General features: G+C 36.1%; 1 protein-coding gene across 1 annotated transcript in view; it reads right to left on the bottom strand.

The window, feature by feature from the left end:
• DCHS2 (dachsous cadherin-related 2) overlaps window positions 1-18134 on the bottom strand; it is a 104399-nt gene that overhangs the window by 7737 nt on the left and 78528 nt on the right. The window contains exons 11-17 of the mRNA XM_058803703.1: window positions 16428-16562; window positions 15978-16187; window positions 13871-14728; window positions 9051-9158; window positions 6046-6257; window positions 4412-4563; window positions 1451-1581 (exon numbers count right to left, since the gene is read on the bottom strand). Coding sequence (XP_058659686.1) covers window positions 1451-1581; window positions 4412-4563; window positions 6046-6257; window positions 9051-9158; window positions 13871-14728; window positions 15978-16187; window positions 16428-16562 — 1806 coding nt within the window. The remainder of the gene's footprint in view (window positions 1-1450; window positions 1582-4411; window positions 4564-6045; window positions 6258-9050; window positions 9159-13870; window positions 14729-15977; window positions 16188-16427; window positions 16563-18134) is intronic.

Below are 18134 nucleotides of genomic sequence, written 5' to 3'. Positions count from 1 at the left end.
TCATTTTGAGAATAAGTCAGAGTTAAAAGATAATGTTACCATTTCTGAAGATTTTGCCTATTTCAATATTGGATCTTGGATAGATTTAATTTTTCTGTATAGCTTATGGTATATTCCGACTTTGTGTATTACAATAATCACAGTATCCAGAAAAGCCATGGAAACAGTAGTATATTTCTTCAAAGATATGCACTGTATCCCAATTTTAATTTGGATTTACTTTAGACTTTCCCAGATCCAGTGTAGTCATAACAGTTTCTTCACCAGGAGCAGGAACTTAGATGGTTTTCCACAAGCATTTACGTGACATGTATTTACTGAACAATGCCACAAGAATATTTAACTGAGGCATTAGACACACTGATCTGTGTAGAACCAGCAAATGCAATTCTGGAGCTTTTCCAAATGAAGAGAAGGCCACTAGAGAGAAACAAGGCCTTCAGACAGACCTACATGGCACAAAAATATGAAGAGATCAAGGTATAATCCTACAAGATTGAGAAACTGGATACAGACAGCTTTTGTCATGGGCCAATTTGACAGTACCAGAGATTGCAAACTGAACATATTAGTGATCATTTCATAAAGCCTGGAACTAACAGAAGCAAAACCATTTCTCATTTACATGCCTTGGGCATGAAGCCTCAAAAATACTGTGCCATGTCCTAAAGCAAGTTCTTATGTGGAATACAAAATATTAATTAAGTAACCTGTAGTTTAGAGCTGCTGTGCATCTATGAATTCTGTACTTGTCATTACCACTGGCAGGTAAACTTAGGAAAGACTAATATATCAGAAAAGACAAACTTGATATCATTTGTTAAGAGGAGTACTGTTGTTTATAATTTTTCTGCTGTGTATCTTAATGCATTCACTTGTAAGATGCCTGTATTTGAAAATTACAGGCCCAGGACTCAAGCTGTGCAGATTTGAGCTAATGTCACACAACACACAAGATGCATGCTGGGTTGAGAACTCAGGAGGTTCTGAGTCCTTCTCTTAATGATCATCAATTGGACTTAGCTATAGAGCTTATGTAACACTACATTCAAATTTATAGGAAGTATTTTTTCGTAACAGTGAAGTTCAAAACGTCTCATTTCTAGCAATGCTGGTTTTAACACCAAACATTTTTAGTGGAGAAGAGCAGAAATCAAAGACATACGAAGAATACAATAATGAAAATTAACAGATTCAAGTTGTATTTCTGCAGATTTTTCACTCCTTTTAAATAGCCTATGGTTTTATTCCAAACTATCCACAATATATAAAGATTAAAAATAATGACTCTGAGAATAAAAGCAGATCAAAATTTGCTTTGATATTTCAGCTTTAATATAATTTTTACTGCAGTTGTTTGGTTACACAAATCACCAAAAGCACTAAATCACTATCTGAGAATTCCTAGCCATAGGAGTTAGGAAGGAAACAGCTGTACATTCACACTTACTTTCTGGGACCTCGACTTCACCTAGTGGTTGTACAACTGGAGCGTTGTCATTAACATCTAACACTTGTATCCTCACAATAGTTGTAGAAGAGAGTCTGGGGTTTCCTTTATCAGCAGCTTGTACAACCAACCTACAATTAAAGGAGGCACTAATTGTCACTTTTGATCAGAAATCACTGAATTATGCACCACTATTATAAGCACGGGAAGTTTTAAACCCAATAAGAATAGTCACTTCTGTTCCTCACTGCAACTCTTAAATTCCATCTTTATTTCTTTCTGTAAGGTTGACTGTGCACCATTTTACGTTTTGGTTTTGCAGGAAAAATGTCCAGGAGATTCTACATGGAAAAAGAATAATAAAATCATACAAAGAAAAGGAAGTGTTTGTCTGTACTAATTTAATCCAGTTTCATACCAAATGTAAGTGGCTGAGCAACTCTTTCAAATAAGACACAGTTCTTCCATTGGTAATTCAGAGCAGGAATTAAAACCTTAGTACTAACTTATCATTTGCAACAACTTGACTCTCTTTGTTGTTTATAAAGGGGCAAAAGGGATGTGGAAATTGGAAAATACAAAAACATCCAAAATGGTATTCAGCCAGAATGCCTGCAGACACAGAGTAGCCCTTCAATTACATTATAAATGCGAGTGATAAAGTGAAAACCCTGAATACGTGCACCATTTGACAATGGCAAAGTTCCCACTGATTTTAATGGGATCAGAATCATGCTGTCAGATTAGAAGAGTTTTGACTTTAAACTTCCATTTCACATCTAAATAAGGATGGGTTGTGTATTCTGTAAACAACCTTTCCACAAAAAATGAAGCAAATAAACGGTGAACAGCAACATGATAAACATGGATAAAATGTTTACTCTTTATGGAAAGCAGCTTCTGAACAATAAAAAGCAAATGTAAACTGAGATTATTTGGAAGACTTTACCACTTCCTAGTGGGGGAGATTCCAGAAATGAATTCAAAATTAAATCTAACTCAAGAGGTGATCTTAAAAAGAAAAAAGAAAAAAAGGAAACAATGAGTTAGGCTAAAGGATATACAGGTCAAAGTTGAGCATCTTAATTAAATGTTTTATGTACTAACAACTGTTTTCATGTTGCACCACTTTTTTTTTTTTTTTGCCTCCCCAAAGCTCTTCTGAACATCTTATTTCTCCATCTTTCTTCTAAGTAACAATTAAAAAGTGTCAAAGAGATATTTTACTTCCTAAATGTTCACTTGACAATACAGAATGCCAAGGCTGTAACTCAAACTGTGGCTTACAGGATTTCCATTCCTTGACCACACCACCACTACTCTGGGTATCCTTGTGGTTTCTGATCCAACAGAAGATAACTTAAATTGCAGGCTAGTATTCAATCAGTGACCATGCATAATTCCATATAGAAAGTGTATTTTTTCTAGAATGAAAATTGGTAGGTATACATATGGAAATATTTTACTAAAAATAATCACTTTCTAAGGTTTCAGGAAAAAAAGCCTCTCATAAAAACATTTTAGCCGTGGCATTAAAATTAAGGTTCTGTCAACACTTTCATTATAAACCATGTTGTAAGGGACTTAGAACTTCTGGGGATGAAAATGTTCAATTCAGATATATAAACAACTCCTTGCAAATTGGAAAAAAACAGTAACATTTTGACATCAAACAGGAAATACTTTTGAAAGTTTCTTTTGCTATTCACTTTTCACCTAACAATGTCCAGATTAATAACTTGTTTTAGAGAGAAGGAATATGAAGCCACAGATTCCCTGAACAAACTGTCAAACTGACAGTCTAGAATTTTAACATAGATAGGGAAATAAATCAGGCTCCCACTTAAAGTGAGATATGAGAATTATTATGCTCCCATGTTGAACATTTCACCAACAGTAAACATCCTTCATTTGAAGGACTTAATCCAGGTGTTCTTTTAAAGTATTAGTTACAAATAAAATGCATTAAGTTTATGAAAATCAGGTTTGATGTATTTGATTCAGTGAAAAACTGAAAAAAATCCTCCAAAATAAGTGTCCTTTGTATTAAGTTAAAACAAAGTATTTTGGGGACATTCTTATCAAATCAGCCTGATACTAAAAAAACCCCCACATACTCTATCAATATTCTTGAATGTGGTTTTCTACAAGTTATTCTCATTCATAAGAATTCTTACTTATGAATTATGAGTTTAAAACTTTGAGGTCCCACAGGACAGGAAAACGTGCAAATATTTTAATTGATACCAGATGGGAAAAAAAAAATAATTTTTACTGACATATACACAGAAATACTACTTTTTGTGGAGACTGCAGTACTTAAAATCAGTCTGTTAATGAATCTTCATAGTAATATTTTCTCTTCAAGGCATTATTTATTTGCTTTCTGATTCCAACCATGGCGTGACCCATAAAGGAAATTTGTCATGTCCACTTGGCCATATTTATTCAGAGTTTCAGAAAAACTGGAAAAAGTTAATACTTAGTGCAGGACAGGTTATAGATAGAAATAGTTTAAAAAGAGTCTTTATCACATTATTGAATAGAAACTTTTAACTCTCTATCAAATAAAAATGAGAAAATATCCCTATTTCTTGGATTTGATTTGAGTGTTTTCACTGTGTCTTTATAAAGTACATTTCCAGAGAGGGAATGGTTGTACAGTTATTAATAAACTAAAATCCAGGAACTGTCATTGTTCCTATAGTGAATAATCACACTTAATCATACGTGTTGTCATTGATTAAACTAGACTATATTTCTTTCTCTAAATTTGGTAACTACACAAGAATCTATAGTACAAATAGGCAGCTTTAGAGCTGTTCTCAGTGCTGTCTGGCTTTCACCCAGGTTCTGTGGGTAATGGATATCAACAGGAAACTTTGAAATATGTAACATTAATATTCTCAAGTTAGACTAGACAAAAAAAAATACATTTTTATGGGAACCTTAAATACAAACCTGTAAGATGAAGTGTTTTCATAATCTAGGCCTGTATTAGTTGCTAGAATTCCTCGTGCTGAATCAATTAGAAATGTCGCATTTTCATTACCAGATACAATTGAGTATTCAGTTTCTCCATTCAGCCCACTGTCAAGGTCAGTTGCAAATACCTGTTTGTGAGCAAACCTGAGGCTTAATTAAAAACAGTAGAACATGATTTCAGAAGGAAAACCCTTATACTACAGTCAGATATTTCTGATTACTTTCCTTTCAACTGCAAGTATTTAAATAAATTATCTTTGTCCCCAGTTTGAGTGTTGTGTAAGGTCACAAAATCTGCTTGTGAACTGCAATGGGCTGCACATGAATGAATAATTTGAAATTCAGCTACATAAAGCATTAGGGCTGAATGCAATCATTTTACTATTAGGTTGCTGTTAGAATGCTCTCCCTGCTGAGCACATAAAAATGCACTTTTCTCAGTGGTACAGAACTGACCTTTAAAGTATTGCTGCTATGCAAACAGACAAAGGATAAAATAATTAAACTACTATATTTTCAGAGATTTCATAGAATAGTTCAATAATTACCTCTTAAAAATACCAACCAGAAAATGTAAAAAGGGCAGAGGCAATCTGTAAAGATTTGCCAACAGAATAAGGAACATTCAGCAGCAGTGAACAGGTTACTCAGAGTCCTCTTATTCTTTGAAGAGTCATCTTTGTATTTTTTTGTTGCTGAACAAGCATTATAATGAGTCTGGGATCCAAAACATAGCAGAGGCAACAAGTCAGATTGAATAAAAGAAACATAATAGAATGTATTCTGTCATAAAATTTTGATTACACATCTGGCTTGACTGCCTTTCAATTTTTCTCCATTCCTGGACATATGTTTCTCTAAATAGAATGTCCATCAGTTTCTAATCACTTTGCCCTGGAGGCATTTGTAGCTTTTCATTTATTTATTCTCTAGAGAGGGAATATCTTTAGTACCTAACATGACCCTCACCGTGACCTGACTTGCAATGCAAGAACACGTACTGAGGAAATTATATGTTCTTCTAGTCCAACTGATGTCTTCTTTTGCCTTAACACAGCCAGCTGGAAACATTTTGGGAGAATGGACCCATTCAGAGGAAGAAGTGTTTGCACATTTAAATTAAGACAAGCTGCTCTTTAGGCAGCAGATTTCAAATTGAACACTTGGGTTTGACTCTACTAGTCTGATCAGTAGAAAGTATTCTTTTTATTGCTATAGTCCTTTCAGTAGAGGCATTAATACAAGACCCAGCCTATATTGTAACCAGAACCACAGATTTGAATGGTATTTTTCAATTGCTTGAAGATAGAAACAGAATTTTTTTAAAAAGAGAATTTAAATTCCAGGTGCACAGTTGCCCAGAAGATACAGAATTCTCTTTCAGCTCAACAGACCTGATTGAATTATCTGATCTGAAATATAGTCTAGAAGAAAGAATCATGTAATATTTTAAATATCCAAGCAGACTAGTAGCAACACCAAGATCCTTACTCCCAGTTTTTAAGACAGAATGGTCCAAGACAGAGCTAACAGGATTGTAGTGATTAACAGATCAGCCAAACTTCTTTTGAACTACAGCACTGTGCTTGGGAAGATATACTTTCACTTACCTGTATGATGTCTGTTTTAGGACTCTGGCCTTCCCATACTGATGCTTTGTAATAGCTTTGCTCAAATTTAGGTGTATTGTCATTCACATCTTGAATCAAAACTGTCACTCCACAGAACACTGAACGGAAGCTATTTTCAGCCACAACTGTAAGATGTATTTTACATTTATCTTCATAATCAAGGTACTTTGGGTCTTTTACTGTGATTGTGCCTGGTTTATTATAAGAAGAAAAAAATCTCAAAATGTGACATACTCATTCAGGAAAAAACATGTACAAATGCAGTTATGTCCAAACATACATGGTCATGGTCACAGGACAGAATTCCAGCAAGCTTGCCATTGTGTCCTTTTTCTACCTACTATCACCCCAACATCCTAGGAACTGAATAAATCTTGGATAGCTAAATTTTTACCAACCACTGCTACAATGGCATTTTCCAAAAACTAAGCCAATTTGCTAGCAGAAGAATAGAGACAAAGTGTCTGCATGATGTTTCCTCCTCAGCACACGACAGTGAGACAGTCACATCAGGAGAGACTCTTGTCCTTCATCTGACAGTGGCTACATCTTGTCCTCCACCAAAATCCACATCAGGCAACAGCTGTAGCAATTTCTGTATCTGACTGACACACAGGCAAAACACTCACTCCTTCTGAAGCAGTGAGCCTCCTTCCCCTGAGCTGTTACTCCATCAAAAATAAACAAAGAATGAGATTTATTGAGATGACAAGCACAACTGGCCACCTCCACGTTAAACATGAAATGTTTTTGGAAATCCATAGACAGTTTCAATGTTCTAGAAACATACTCATAATTCTCCATTACATCTAAGCATAAAACATACTTCATTTGTATATTAATTTTAATTAGAATTCAAATTCAGTTTTGCATGACTTTTCAGTAATGATGTCATGAATCTTGTTATCCCAAACTTCGGCTATCTTAAGAATGTATCAACTGTGGCTCCCAAAACTAGTGCATTTTATTTTTTATTTTCTAGGATAAGTAAACTTTAACTATTGTTTATAGACCTGTGTCTTGAACATAAAGATTTCAAAGGTGTTTTATTTTCAGCACAACACTTCAAAATATCACATTCTGTTTACAGAGATAAGAAAACAGACAGTGGTAGAAGAAATACATTTCCAGATGACAGAGAACAAACTGAAAGGCTCTAGTGAAGACTGAAACAAATAATCAGTTTATCAAGTTTGAGGTACACCACCTAGGAGGAACATGTGAAAGAACCAGAACATTCTTCAGAAGTGCACTTGAAGAAAAAACAGCGTAACAATCTTAAAATATGCAAATAAAAGGGGGGTTGCCTTTGTCTTAGGTCTACTCTTACTAGATTAAGAAGTAACAAGTTTAAAACATTTCAGCAAACATTCAGACAAGTATGAATAAAAACTTTCCAATTGTCAAGACTTTTGCAGACTTTTGAGAGGGTTTGCAGAATCACTGTCCCTGATGGTTTTTAAGGACAGTACAAATTCCTGTCATATTTTGGCACAATCGATTCCCCTCCTGCATCGGAGGGACAGACTAGTTCATGTCTTTGAGTCATCTCCTACTCTTTCTACAACTCTACATCATAATAAAAAATTTGAAAATGGTATAGAGTCTTCTCCAAAGTGTGGTTAATTAACATCAGTGCTAGAAAAGGCAAGTAGAGCAGATCTTTGGCTGTTCAGAATATGAATTACAGACAGGGAAAAATTTTGGTACGGCTCCTAATACTTCTGCTGTAGAAGCAAGAGGTAGAGAATTACTGGCGTCAAAATTATGTTATGCAAGCACTGCTCTTCAAAAGTCCTTAAAGGTTGAACTTCAACTAATTTTTTCTAAGAAACACAAGAAAGGCTTCAGAGGAAAAGAAACAGAAGAAACCACAATGGATCAAAGGTCTCAAAAGAAGGCTTGTGACATTCACTGCTATAGAAATTCCACTCCTGTTGGTGAAGACAGTGCTTATGAGACCCTTCAAAGCATCACATAACCATTTTTCAGCCCAGCTTGATAAAAAAAGAGAAAATACCATTTGAATTTTCTTTTTTTTTGAGGTGATATTGGAAAAGATCCACTTCCTCAGTAAAAAGCCTGTCTGGGTCTAAGATGTTCTTTAAGGCCAATCTCTCTAGTTTTATTTCAGTGAAATAAGAAAGACTTGAAAATCAAAAGTATGCACTTCAAGCACCCCTCATCTAAAAAAATTATTCTAGTGGTACGCCATTTGTTGCCTGGAGAAATCATGATAATCAGAGGTAAAGTCTTCAGAATCTCAGGGATAAAGCTATTTATTAAGGGTACAAGTATTTACACTGTTTCTGAGGAAAAGTGCTTACACTGTCTATATGCCATCCAAAAAAGAGAGACTGCAGCTATTCAGAAGGCAAACATATTGCAGATGTTTAGGAGCTGAGAGGTAACCAGGGTAGCTGTGCTCTCTTAGGAGTCTTAGAGGAGAAAATATAAATGCACACGGGGAACACGTCACCCTCCTGCACCTGGAATTCCTGACAAAAGAGCAGGTGAAAGCAGAACTGCTGCAGAACACAAGTACAATCACAAAAAAAAATAAACAGGCTTGACTTTAAAACATGTTGATGTTTGCCTGAAACAAAGAGCATTAAAATCAACAAGAGTCTAATGCTTCTACTTTAGAAGTGTTTTGAAGGATTTTGTTTATTGAGTTTTTGGGAAACTGTATGATGAGAAACAAGTTAGAATCTCAGCTTGAATGACAAAGCAGTAGTTTATCAACTCCCAACACTTGGTGATCAAGAGTAAATCAGAACTGAGTGTTTTAAACAGGTATACTGGTGCTCAATTCCTTTTTACCTCAAGTCTACAATAGTGCCTGGATTTATTAATGACCTGCTCATTGCTACAGAATTATTACTAGGGAGTACTTTTATGATATCTAGCCCTTGATCTTGTGGTAGGAACTTGCTAATGCTCCAAAATACACACAGACACTCAAAACAAATTATAAAATGTACCTGTAACAGGGTGTATGGAAAATATTTCCTGGTCATTGAAGATGATATATTTTATGTCTTCTCCTGTAAATTTGTGTTCATAGGCTTCTACTGTTAGAAGTGATGTACCTATGGAAGCAATAAGACATTTTCATAGTGCTAACCTAGAAGGTTTTGTTCTAATATTATAGTGTTGATATAAATAGCAGAAACACAACTTCGTACTAGGTTAGGTGCTCATTCATTAGTTTAGTAGACAATAAGTCTCCATTATTTTTCCTATATAACAAATTCATAGACAAAGCACTGTCTATACCTTCTTCCTCAGTAAATTACACATCTGATAACAACTTTACCTGCCTAAATAAAATGATGAGATTTAACTTTTCCTAATTGCAAACTCACAGGAATCATTTTCTCTCTTACCTGAAGTCATATCTAATTCTTTTTTGGTTTGTGGTGCATCATGTCACCCACAAATGACAAAGTTTATTTTTTTTCTCCATTTATCAGGATTCAATTTGGCTTTTTGAACAGTACCTTAAATTAAATATCCTTCAGAATTTTAATTAGCCACCTTTTGATCAAGAGAAAGAAAAGATGAAACTATGTGCGTAGCTATGTGTCAATTCACAGATAATCCAAATTCCATTAAAAGACCAATAATTTAACATAGAATGCAGGAGACATGATTTAGAAATCCTGTTTGGAGTAAAATAAAAGGGGAAACGTGGAACTCAAATTATCCTGCTCAGAACCAACACATTTAACAAAAATATAGTAAATTCAAAAGGCATTATCACAACTTCCAAATAATTATTATTTTCAAGTGATTTAAAAAATTGTCTAGCATATATGGCCATTGATTTTAATGTTTTTAATTATTTAATTAAATTGTAATTGTTTCCATGCAGCTGTAATGGAACGAGGCATCATGAGCTCTTTCAAAATGCATTAGAGGTAACTAGTTATTTTATTGTATCACAAAGGTCATAGTCAGTGTTCGGGATGCCACAGGAAAAGACTTTAGTATAAAAAATGAGAGGAAACCTTGCTATTACAATAATCTGATACCTTTTTTACTTCAGCAGTTACATATTATATTTTAGAAACCAAAATTTTTCTATTAAGGGTTTACTATTTGCTTTCAAAATCTGTCTGCCGAAAGAAAAAGCATGCCAATTTTGACATGTGATTTTCTGTACTTGTCAATATACTTGTAAGATATTTACTAGAAAAGCTCTGGAATCAACATCTATCTGTTCAATATGTAAAGAGAGATATATGAATGCTGGCCTAGAGCTTTTTAGGAACTAAAAAAAGGGCCTGTAGGTTGAATTTTCATTGCCAAGCAACTTGGGTTTACTACAGAAAGCTGCAAGGACAATCATTCACACCATCCTCACAGCAGAGTTAGAGATAAAAAACCCCAAGGTCTGAAGAATATCCCTCTTTATCTTTTAACACTCTCCGCATCTTTTTGTTTGTTTGTGTGTTTAAGAATAAATACTATCAGAAACAAAGGAAGCAGCAGCATTTCTACTTGTATCCTTGTTTTTCAGAGGTTAGGTTAATAAACTCTTTGTCTGAGTCCTCCTATCCTAATCTTTAAGCTCCACATTTTTCAGGCAGATAGAATTGTTTACAGCTTCTTTTTAGCAGAGTACAAATCTCTTGCTCTGATACCCTTCACAGAAAACAATTACTCCCAACAGTGAATTTTTACAGTTCATTGTCAGAAAAATATGACCAAAGTGTGAGGTCAGCTGTGGCATAAACAGGCCCTATACAGATAAAGAGCAATAGAAAATGTCCATCTGCTGAACCTGCCATTCCAATCACACCCAATTCAGACATTGCCTCAAGCAGAGGTCACATCATGTAACTCTTAACAGAGAGAAATCAGTGAAAGGGAGCTTTCTCTCTGCAAAACACATTCAGCACTGAAGATAGAGCAAGGCAGCACGAAGATCAGGTCTGAAAGCAAAAGCAGTCAGATTGGCCTGAAAAGCTAGGCAATTGACCTCTGAATTAGTAAAAAATATTGAAAGACATGAAGAGTGATGTAAAATATGTAAAATCCAGGGTTTTTTCAATGTTTTTTTTCTGCATACCTTCTGACTGCATATGAAAGTATCTCAAACTGTTTTATACAGCCTAGATCCCACCATTACGCCTGCAGACTCAAACCCAAAATATGGCAGAGTGAACAGCATTTGCCTACCTGGCCAAATCAGCTCCAAAACACTTGCTGAATTCTTTGTTAGGGCATATATGTTTTATATATAGGGCTTTTTTTATATATATGTCCTAACACCAGCATCACACAGAGCTGCTGTATCACTGTAGCACTTTCTTCATTCCTCATTATAGTAGTCTCTTTTCACTGTCCTCTGCCATCTAACCTGTGTTCATCCTTGCCATTATTTCTTCAGACCTCTTAATTGCCATGAAATGAAAAGCTGAGCACGGAGATAACAATTCAAGAACCGTCTGGACACAATCCTGTGCCATGCGCTCTGTGATAACCCTGCTTGAGCAGGGAGGTGGCACCAGATGACCCTTTTGGTCCCTAACCCTAACCCAACCTCAGCCATTCTGTGATTCTTTGACTTAAAGAATGAGAGGATACATATCTGATATCTAATAGAAAAAGAAAATAGAGGAGTCAAGAAGTTTTACTGGTGAATCCATCTCCAAGTGTTATGCAAACAACCATTCAACTAAAAGTTGGGTAAATAATAAAGGTTTTTTACCCTCTGAAGAGCACAGTCACTTGATTATTTATTGATTAGCTTCTAAGTGCCTGCTGTAGAACAATTTATAGTATTTAAAGACATTAAATATTCAATATTAAACAAAAAAATATTAGAAAAGTGGGGTTTTCTAAAGGTCATTAAACTTGGAAGTTAAACACTTAAAGAAAATGTGACCACAAGGACCAGTTCCTGAGGCACTTGCCCATTTGATGGGTTTAGACTAAATTAAAACTAAGGACCCTTGGCTTTGGTTTTTTGTTGTTTAAATTATTCACATTTTTTATTCTTTTTAAAATAAACGTAGCATTTTTCCCCTCCATCAGTTAAGGCAGAAATAAAATTATGAAGAGAAGCCACATTTATTAATACCAGTTCTACAAATAATCAGTATGTAATGTAAATCTTCCCTGGACTGAATACACTGGTACCATTCACGTTTGTAGGGGTCCCAGGATCACGTCTATCCTATAAGCTAACTTCTATGAGAGTTTTAATTACAATCATACTTTTCTTCCCCACTGAAATGTAAAATATTTGATATTTATTTATACTTATGAAAAAAGGAAAATAGTATAAACAAAGACAAGCGGTACTAGTATTTGGTAAAATCTCTTATATTCTTAGAAGAGTTTGATCTTCTTAGCAAATAAGAGTATTATTAAACACAAACTAACATTTTGTGATCAAATCTGCCTGTTTACCCTGAAGCTTTGCTAAATTTCCGTTAATCAAAACAACTTAAATTGAATCTTAATTATATTTCTATAGATTGAATGGGAGAACACATTGGCATTCTGATACCACAGTTCCTTGGGGCATTTCTCTGATTTCAGGCTGGCTTTTTAGCCTGATCCAGGAACACATCTACACTTAAAAAAATCTAGGATCAGAGCAGTTTATCTATTGCCATAAAGCTCTGATCTTTATTTTCTTTCATTAAATGTAACAATTAAAAAATTTGGCTTGTAGTCCCAAACAAGCACAGAGGAAGGAATGGCTGAATAATCACAGCAGTAATTACTGCAACCATCAGTTGCATGAAGCCATTTTCACCCTTCACTCTCTCTTCTGTTTGTAATCATCCAACAATATTGATTGGTTTTCCAAAATTACTAACACACTTCTTATTTACTGATTCATAATCCAATATATAGGCTGTTACTCAAGATCTAGGAATCCACTAGTCTCACAAAACCTTTAGGATATAAGGGAATACTGCTTTTGTTTTACTGAGTGAAGTTTGAATTATAAAAGAGAAATTACTTGTTCAAGGTGAATCTCATGGGCTGTTTTAATTGAGAATATAGTGCAAGTCAGATCTTTAAATACATCTGGCCAGTTATATAGTGAGATTTGTGGACAGAAATACGCAAAAGCCATTCCTTTCTGCCCCTCATCGGGACAGAGCCAATCCCTGATGCAGGAGAAGATACCACATCTAATTGTCTGGAGGGATAACTATTAATGTTCTTTGAATGATAAAAAGTAGCGCAGTAATTGTCATCAATATCCAGAACAAATCCAAATAAATCTGTAAGCACCTTGTGACTGAAGCTGGTTGGTCTGTAGCTGGCATTCCATAGTGCAGTCTCTACCTAGAGAGACACTGTAGAAGCATGTCCAAGTGACCACGTATCAATAGCCTCCGACCTTCTCTACCCCATCCTACTCCCCTTTCTCCTTCTTCTGCAAAGTCTAAAACTTCAGCAAGGTATTTATGAAAGCTACAGTTTGTGAAGGGTTTTGTGAAAACAAGAAATGTCAGGTTGCAACTGGTTCCCAACACCCAGCTCCTCTGAGCTTGTGTGCACTGCCCAGCAAAACAACAAGTAAATGCTGTCCACCCATCATTAAAGCAATTTTGCTAAATGAATGAACCCACTGATGATGAGACAATGCCTCCTCCATTGCATCTTTTTCATGCTGGTGCATTTGAAAGGGGCAAACGGGTATTGGCTACATCCACATTAACTTTTCCCTGCTGCTGCACATAAAAAAAGGTTTCCCTATACTATTCATTACAATTTCAATTCCAAAAAGAGAGGAGATTGGCGACTACAAGAAGACAGATTTCATGCCCACCTGCTGCACTGTTCTCAGGCACACTTGCTTCATACAGGCTGTGGCTGAATGAGATCACCTCCTCTTGCTCTTCTGTAAAGATAATGACCACAGCTGTGGCTGTTCGAGGTGTGATGCCTTGATCTGAAGCTGTCACTAGCAGCTGGGTACTGAAGTTCTTGGAAGCCAAGGGCTCCCGAAGAATGATGTCACCTGTCTTCACATCGACCTGAAATACAGTTTCTGCCATCATCAAATTAAAAACAACAGCTCCATTTGATCCCAGATCCACATCCTCTGCTCTCACAGTGGCAACTGTCTCATTCACAGCAGTTTCAGCAGGCACAAAGACCCTGATCGGATTCTGCAAAAAGACAGGATTGTTGTCATTGACATCATTAACATGCACCACAACACTGACAGTGGTGCTCCTCGGAAAATGGGGGCTGCAGTCACTTGCCACAGCCCTAAAAGTGTACTGGGACTTGGTCTCCCTGTCCAGTGCCTTTGTAGTAACAATGGATCCTGTGGCACTATTGATGGCAAATGCTCCATAGGTGTCATCAATAAGGGAGTACATAACTTCACCATTCAGGCCAGCGTCTTCATCAGAAGCAGACAGGTCCAGGATGGCTGAGCCTTCCTCCAGGTCTTCTGTCACAGAGATTTGATACTGGGTCTTCGCAAACAAGGGGCTGTGATCATTTTCATCCAAGACTGTTAGATAGAGCTGTGCAGTGGAGCTTCTCGAGGGACTGCCTAGGTCATGGCACTCAATTACAAGAGTGAAATTGCTGATGTCTTCTCTGTCTAAGCTACGAGTGACCAGCAGCTTGCCCGATGTGTTATTTAGTGTGAAGTATTCTCCAACATTTCCACCTTTCAAACACATAAAAAAAGAAATTATCACTAACAACTACTTTTAAAAAAGAACCCCTTGTGAATGCTCTATACTAATTGCAATAACAAGGTCCAATACTCATACAGCTGGTGAGCTCATGTGCCTTTCACATATTATATTTCTCATACAAATTAAAACCTGTATTTCATTTAAATCAGTGAGAGGCAATGATAGCAAATGCAGAAAGTCATAACAATTTACAGACGGGCCTTTTGGCCAGCTGCATATCTTTTTTTCCCAAACCAGACTACCTTATAAAAGGTCATGCGTCTAGGCTGCTCCATGAAGTGACCTCTTCCCAACCTTAGTTACAAATTCCACAAATCTATGAAGCATTGCTGACAATTGTAATTGCTTGCTCCTAATTCTCTTCTACAAACCTATCTCTTGGAATTCAAGAGCTGGGCAAGGTCACAATTCGGGAGCACTGGGAATAAATATGAAGCAGTCAACTGAAAAGTCAGCAATTTTAGTAACAGTGAATGGCTTACATACTTTATAACATGCAAAAAGACCAAAGGTAACGAAATTAAATGTCATAGAGATCACAACATCAAAACCAAGGAAAAAAAGGAATTCATAACTGATTCTTCAAAGAAAAATGTGTTGGTTTTTACCACAGTAGCTCTCTGCCTACATTTGAGCTATTGCTGAGAGCCACAAACCAAAGTAAGCACAGCAAACTTAGCAAACTAAGCACAGCAAAGTATCCAAAGATACTACAGGAGGCTTTGAACAGCTGTGGAGCTTACATTGGCATAGTGGACTCAGGGAGAGTTTGTCAAGATGGAAGCCAAGTATGACATTATTAATTGCTGGGTGAAAGAAGCTTTCACAAAATAAAATTTAATAAATAGCATTAAATAAATAAATTTAAATTAATTCTTGGGTATATTTTCAAGGGAATATTTACATTCAGACTTCTACAACTATAACAAAAAGGACAAAAATTATGCCTTCATGATTAATGCCTCGTTCCAGCATTTGGTATTTTTTTTTGTTTCACTGTTCTGCACTATTTCAAATCCAGAACGCAGAATGAAAGTATGCCTGGGTAGTGCTTATGAGTGTTGACAAAAGGGTGAAAGATCTCTCTTTTCTTTTCCACTAAAAAAGAAGCATGGGAACTCAGGAGGCCTGGTAAAGTCAAGACTAGCCTAAAACTTGGATGCTGCTGTTTAAATATTTCCCTGATTTATACTAACAAAATGATGGAATATAACTTACCAGTTATTTTGTATCTTAGAGCTCCATTATTGCCAGCATCCATATCTACAGCCCGGATAATGTAAACAACAGAAAGCTGTTGGTTCTCTGGAATAAATATCTCAGAGGGAGGAAGAAGAAATGTGGGAGAGTGATCATTTTCATCCAGCACTGTGCAGATTACTGTCACTGTGCTTGACAGCAACGGAGTTCCACTGTCCCGAACCAAAACTAAGATCAATAAAAAGAAAGCAATTTTCATTCAGTGGTTGTAACAATAGATGTTCTTTAATAATATCAGAGTAGAAGAGTTATTTGTGCTATGCAAAAAAGCATATGCTCTTCTGTACTGGAAAATCCTACCACATGCATTGAATTCAGAAGGCATGAAAAAAAGTAATGCTGATAGTAACACCTCACTCACTCTCACTTCCCACTCTAGAGGCATTCACAGATATTTCACACTGCTACCTTTAATACTGAAAACCTCCTGGGTTTCCCTGTCCAATGATGCAGCTGTTACGAGCTCTCCACTGTCCAAGTTCATCTTGAATTTCTCATAACCAGCTCCTGGTAAGATTTCATACTGAAGCAAGGAATTCAGCCCTTTAAAACAGAATAGAAACCTTAGTAAAATATGGCAACTCTCCTCACATTCAGGTATACTTATTTCTCTCTTTCTTTCCCCTCAAGATTCTTCTGAATGACAATTCTATACAGTTCCTGATCAGACCTACCAGTTGCATATAGTGCAGGGATATTAGCCTTCCCATCTTCCTCTAGGGAATAGGTTAAAACTTTTAAATGTTTTAGAAACCTTTCTTTCAAAGTTGCCCACCTTAGTGAACAGGAAATGAGACTCAACATTCTTACCTATTATGGTTGTAAGATAATTCATTTCATATTTCTTTTCATTTCAATATCCTCCCAAGGAAAGTATAATGTCATCTCCATCACACCTATATTATTGCCTTTAATTAGTTTAATCCTACATTATACCTGAAGGATTTGACTATTGTACCCTAATTTTTTTTCTTTTTTGCAATTTTCTTACATTCCAATCAACAGTTCTGTGTTTTTCCCACACAGAATTAGTGCTTGAGTAGGGCAGGGACAGTTGGTACACCTGAAAAATTACATGACACTTCTAGTCATTTGAAAACACTGCCTGCCTGTTCTCATCTGCTCCAGTCAAGCACAAGACAATCTGCACTGGAGCTGATGGAGAAATACAATGTGAGAGAAGAAACAGAGTCTACAGGTTTTAACATACTCGACTTCATTTACTTTTGAATAGCTTTGTTAGGTGGCTGACAGTGCTACTGAAATTTGATTAAGAGAATGCATTAACACCTAAACTAAGGCAAGGGAGGGAGGTATACAATACACAGCAGGAGGAAAAATGACTTACAGAAATCCTTTCAGCTTTACAGAAGAAGGAAGAAAAATCACATCAGTGAGGACAAGTCAAGGTAAATGTCTTCAAAGTCTCAGGTTACTAAAATATATTTACCTGATCTGCCCATATCAGATAACATTCAACTAAATTTTAAAAGCTATTCACAGTTCTGCTTGTATTTATCTATCCTTTATTACCAATATGCTACAGATGAAAAAACAGAGACACAAAGCTGCAAGTCTGATAATATTAGCTTCTTGCCTCCTGCAATTGAGCTGCTTCAACCCAGTTCCTTCTCCAACAGATTCCACAATGGACACTATTCACAACCAGGGCTGAAAAAACATGGGTGCCATCCAAGCTGACTGTTCACACAATGCTGAAGTCAAAACTTTTAACCCTTAAAAAACACAGATATGTGACATCTTGATTACATTTATTTACCAAAGATTTACTGACTCCTTTCCCATATCCAACTGCTAGGAGTGTAAAGTAGCATTAGGAAAAAGCTGCACACCCTGCCCAGGAGAGGAGCATGATGACTCTACATGTGAACACAGCACAGCATAGCAGCTAGCACATTTGCACTCAATCCAACCTGCTGGTTAATTATTCAGTAGCACTGGTCACACTTTAGGAGATGAAATTGCAAACTGAAATAAAAAATGTCCCCCCTGCCCCAAATCCAGATTCAAGATCCAGATTTCATCTTTATAGGACTTTACAATAATGTCTAATGGATGGCAGTAAGCCCTGTCTCATAACTCAAAGTCAATGGT

This window comes from Ammospiza caudacuta, chromosome 4 (assembly GCF_027887145.1).
Source record: "Ammospiza caudacuta isolate bAmmCau1 chromosome 4, bAmmCau1.pri, whole genome shotgun sequence".
Taxonomy (NCBI): domain Eukaryota; kingdom Metazoa; phylum Chordata; class Aves; order Passeriformes; family Passerellidae; genus Ammospiza; species Ammospiza caudacuta.
Note: the sequence above shows the minus strand (reverse complement) of the source record. Positions and strands in the feature narration are given on the sequence as shown.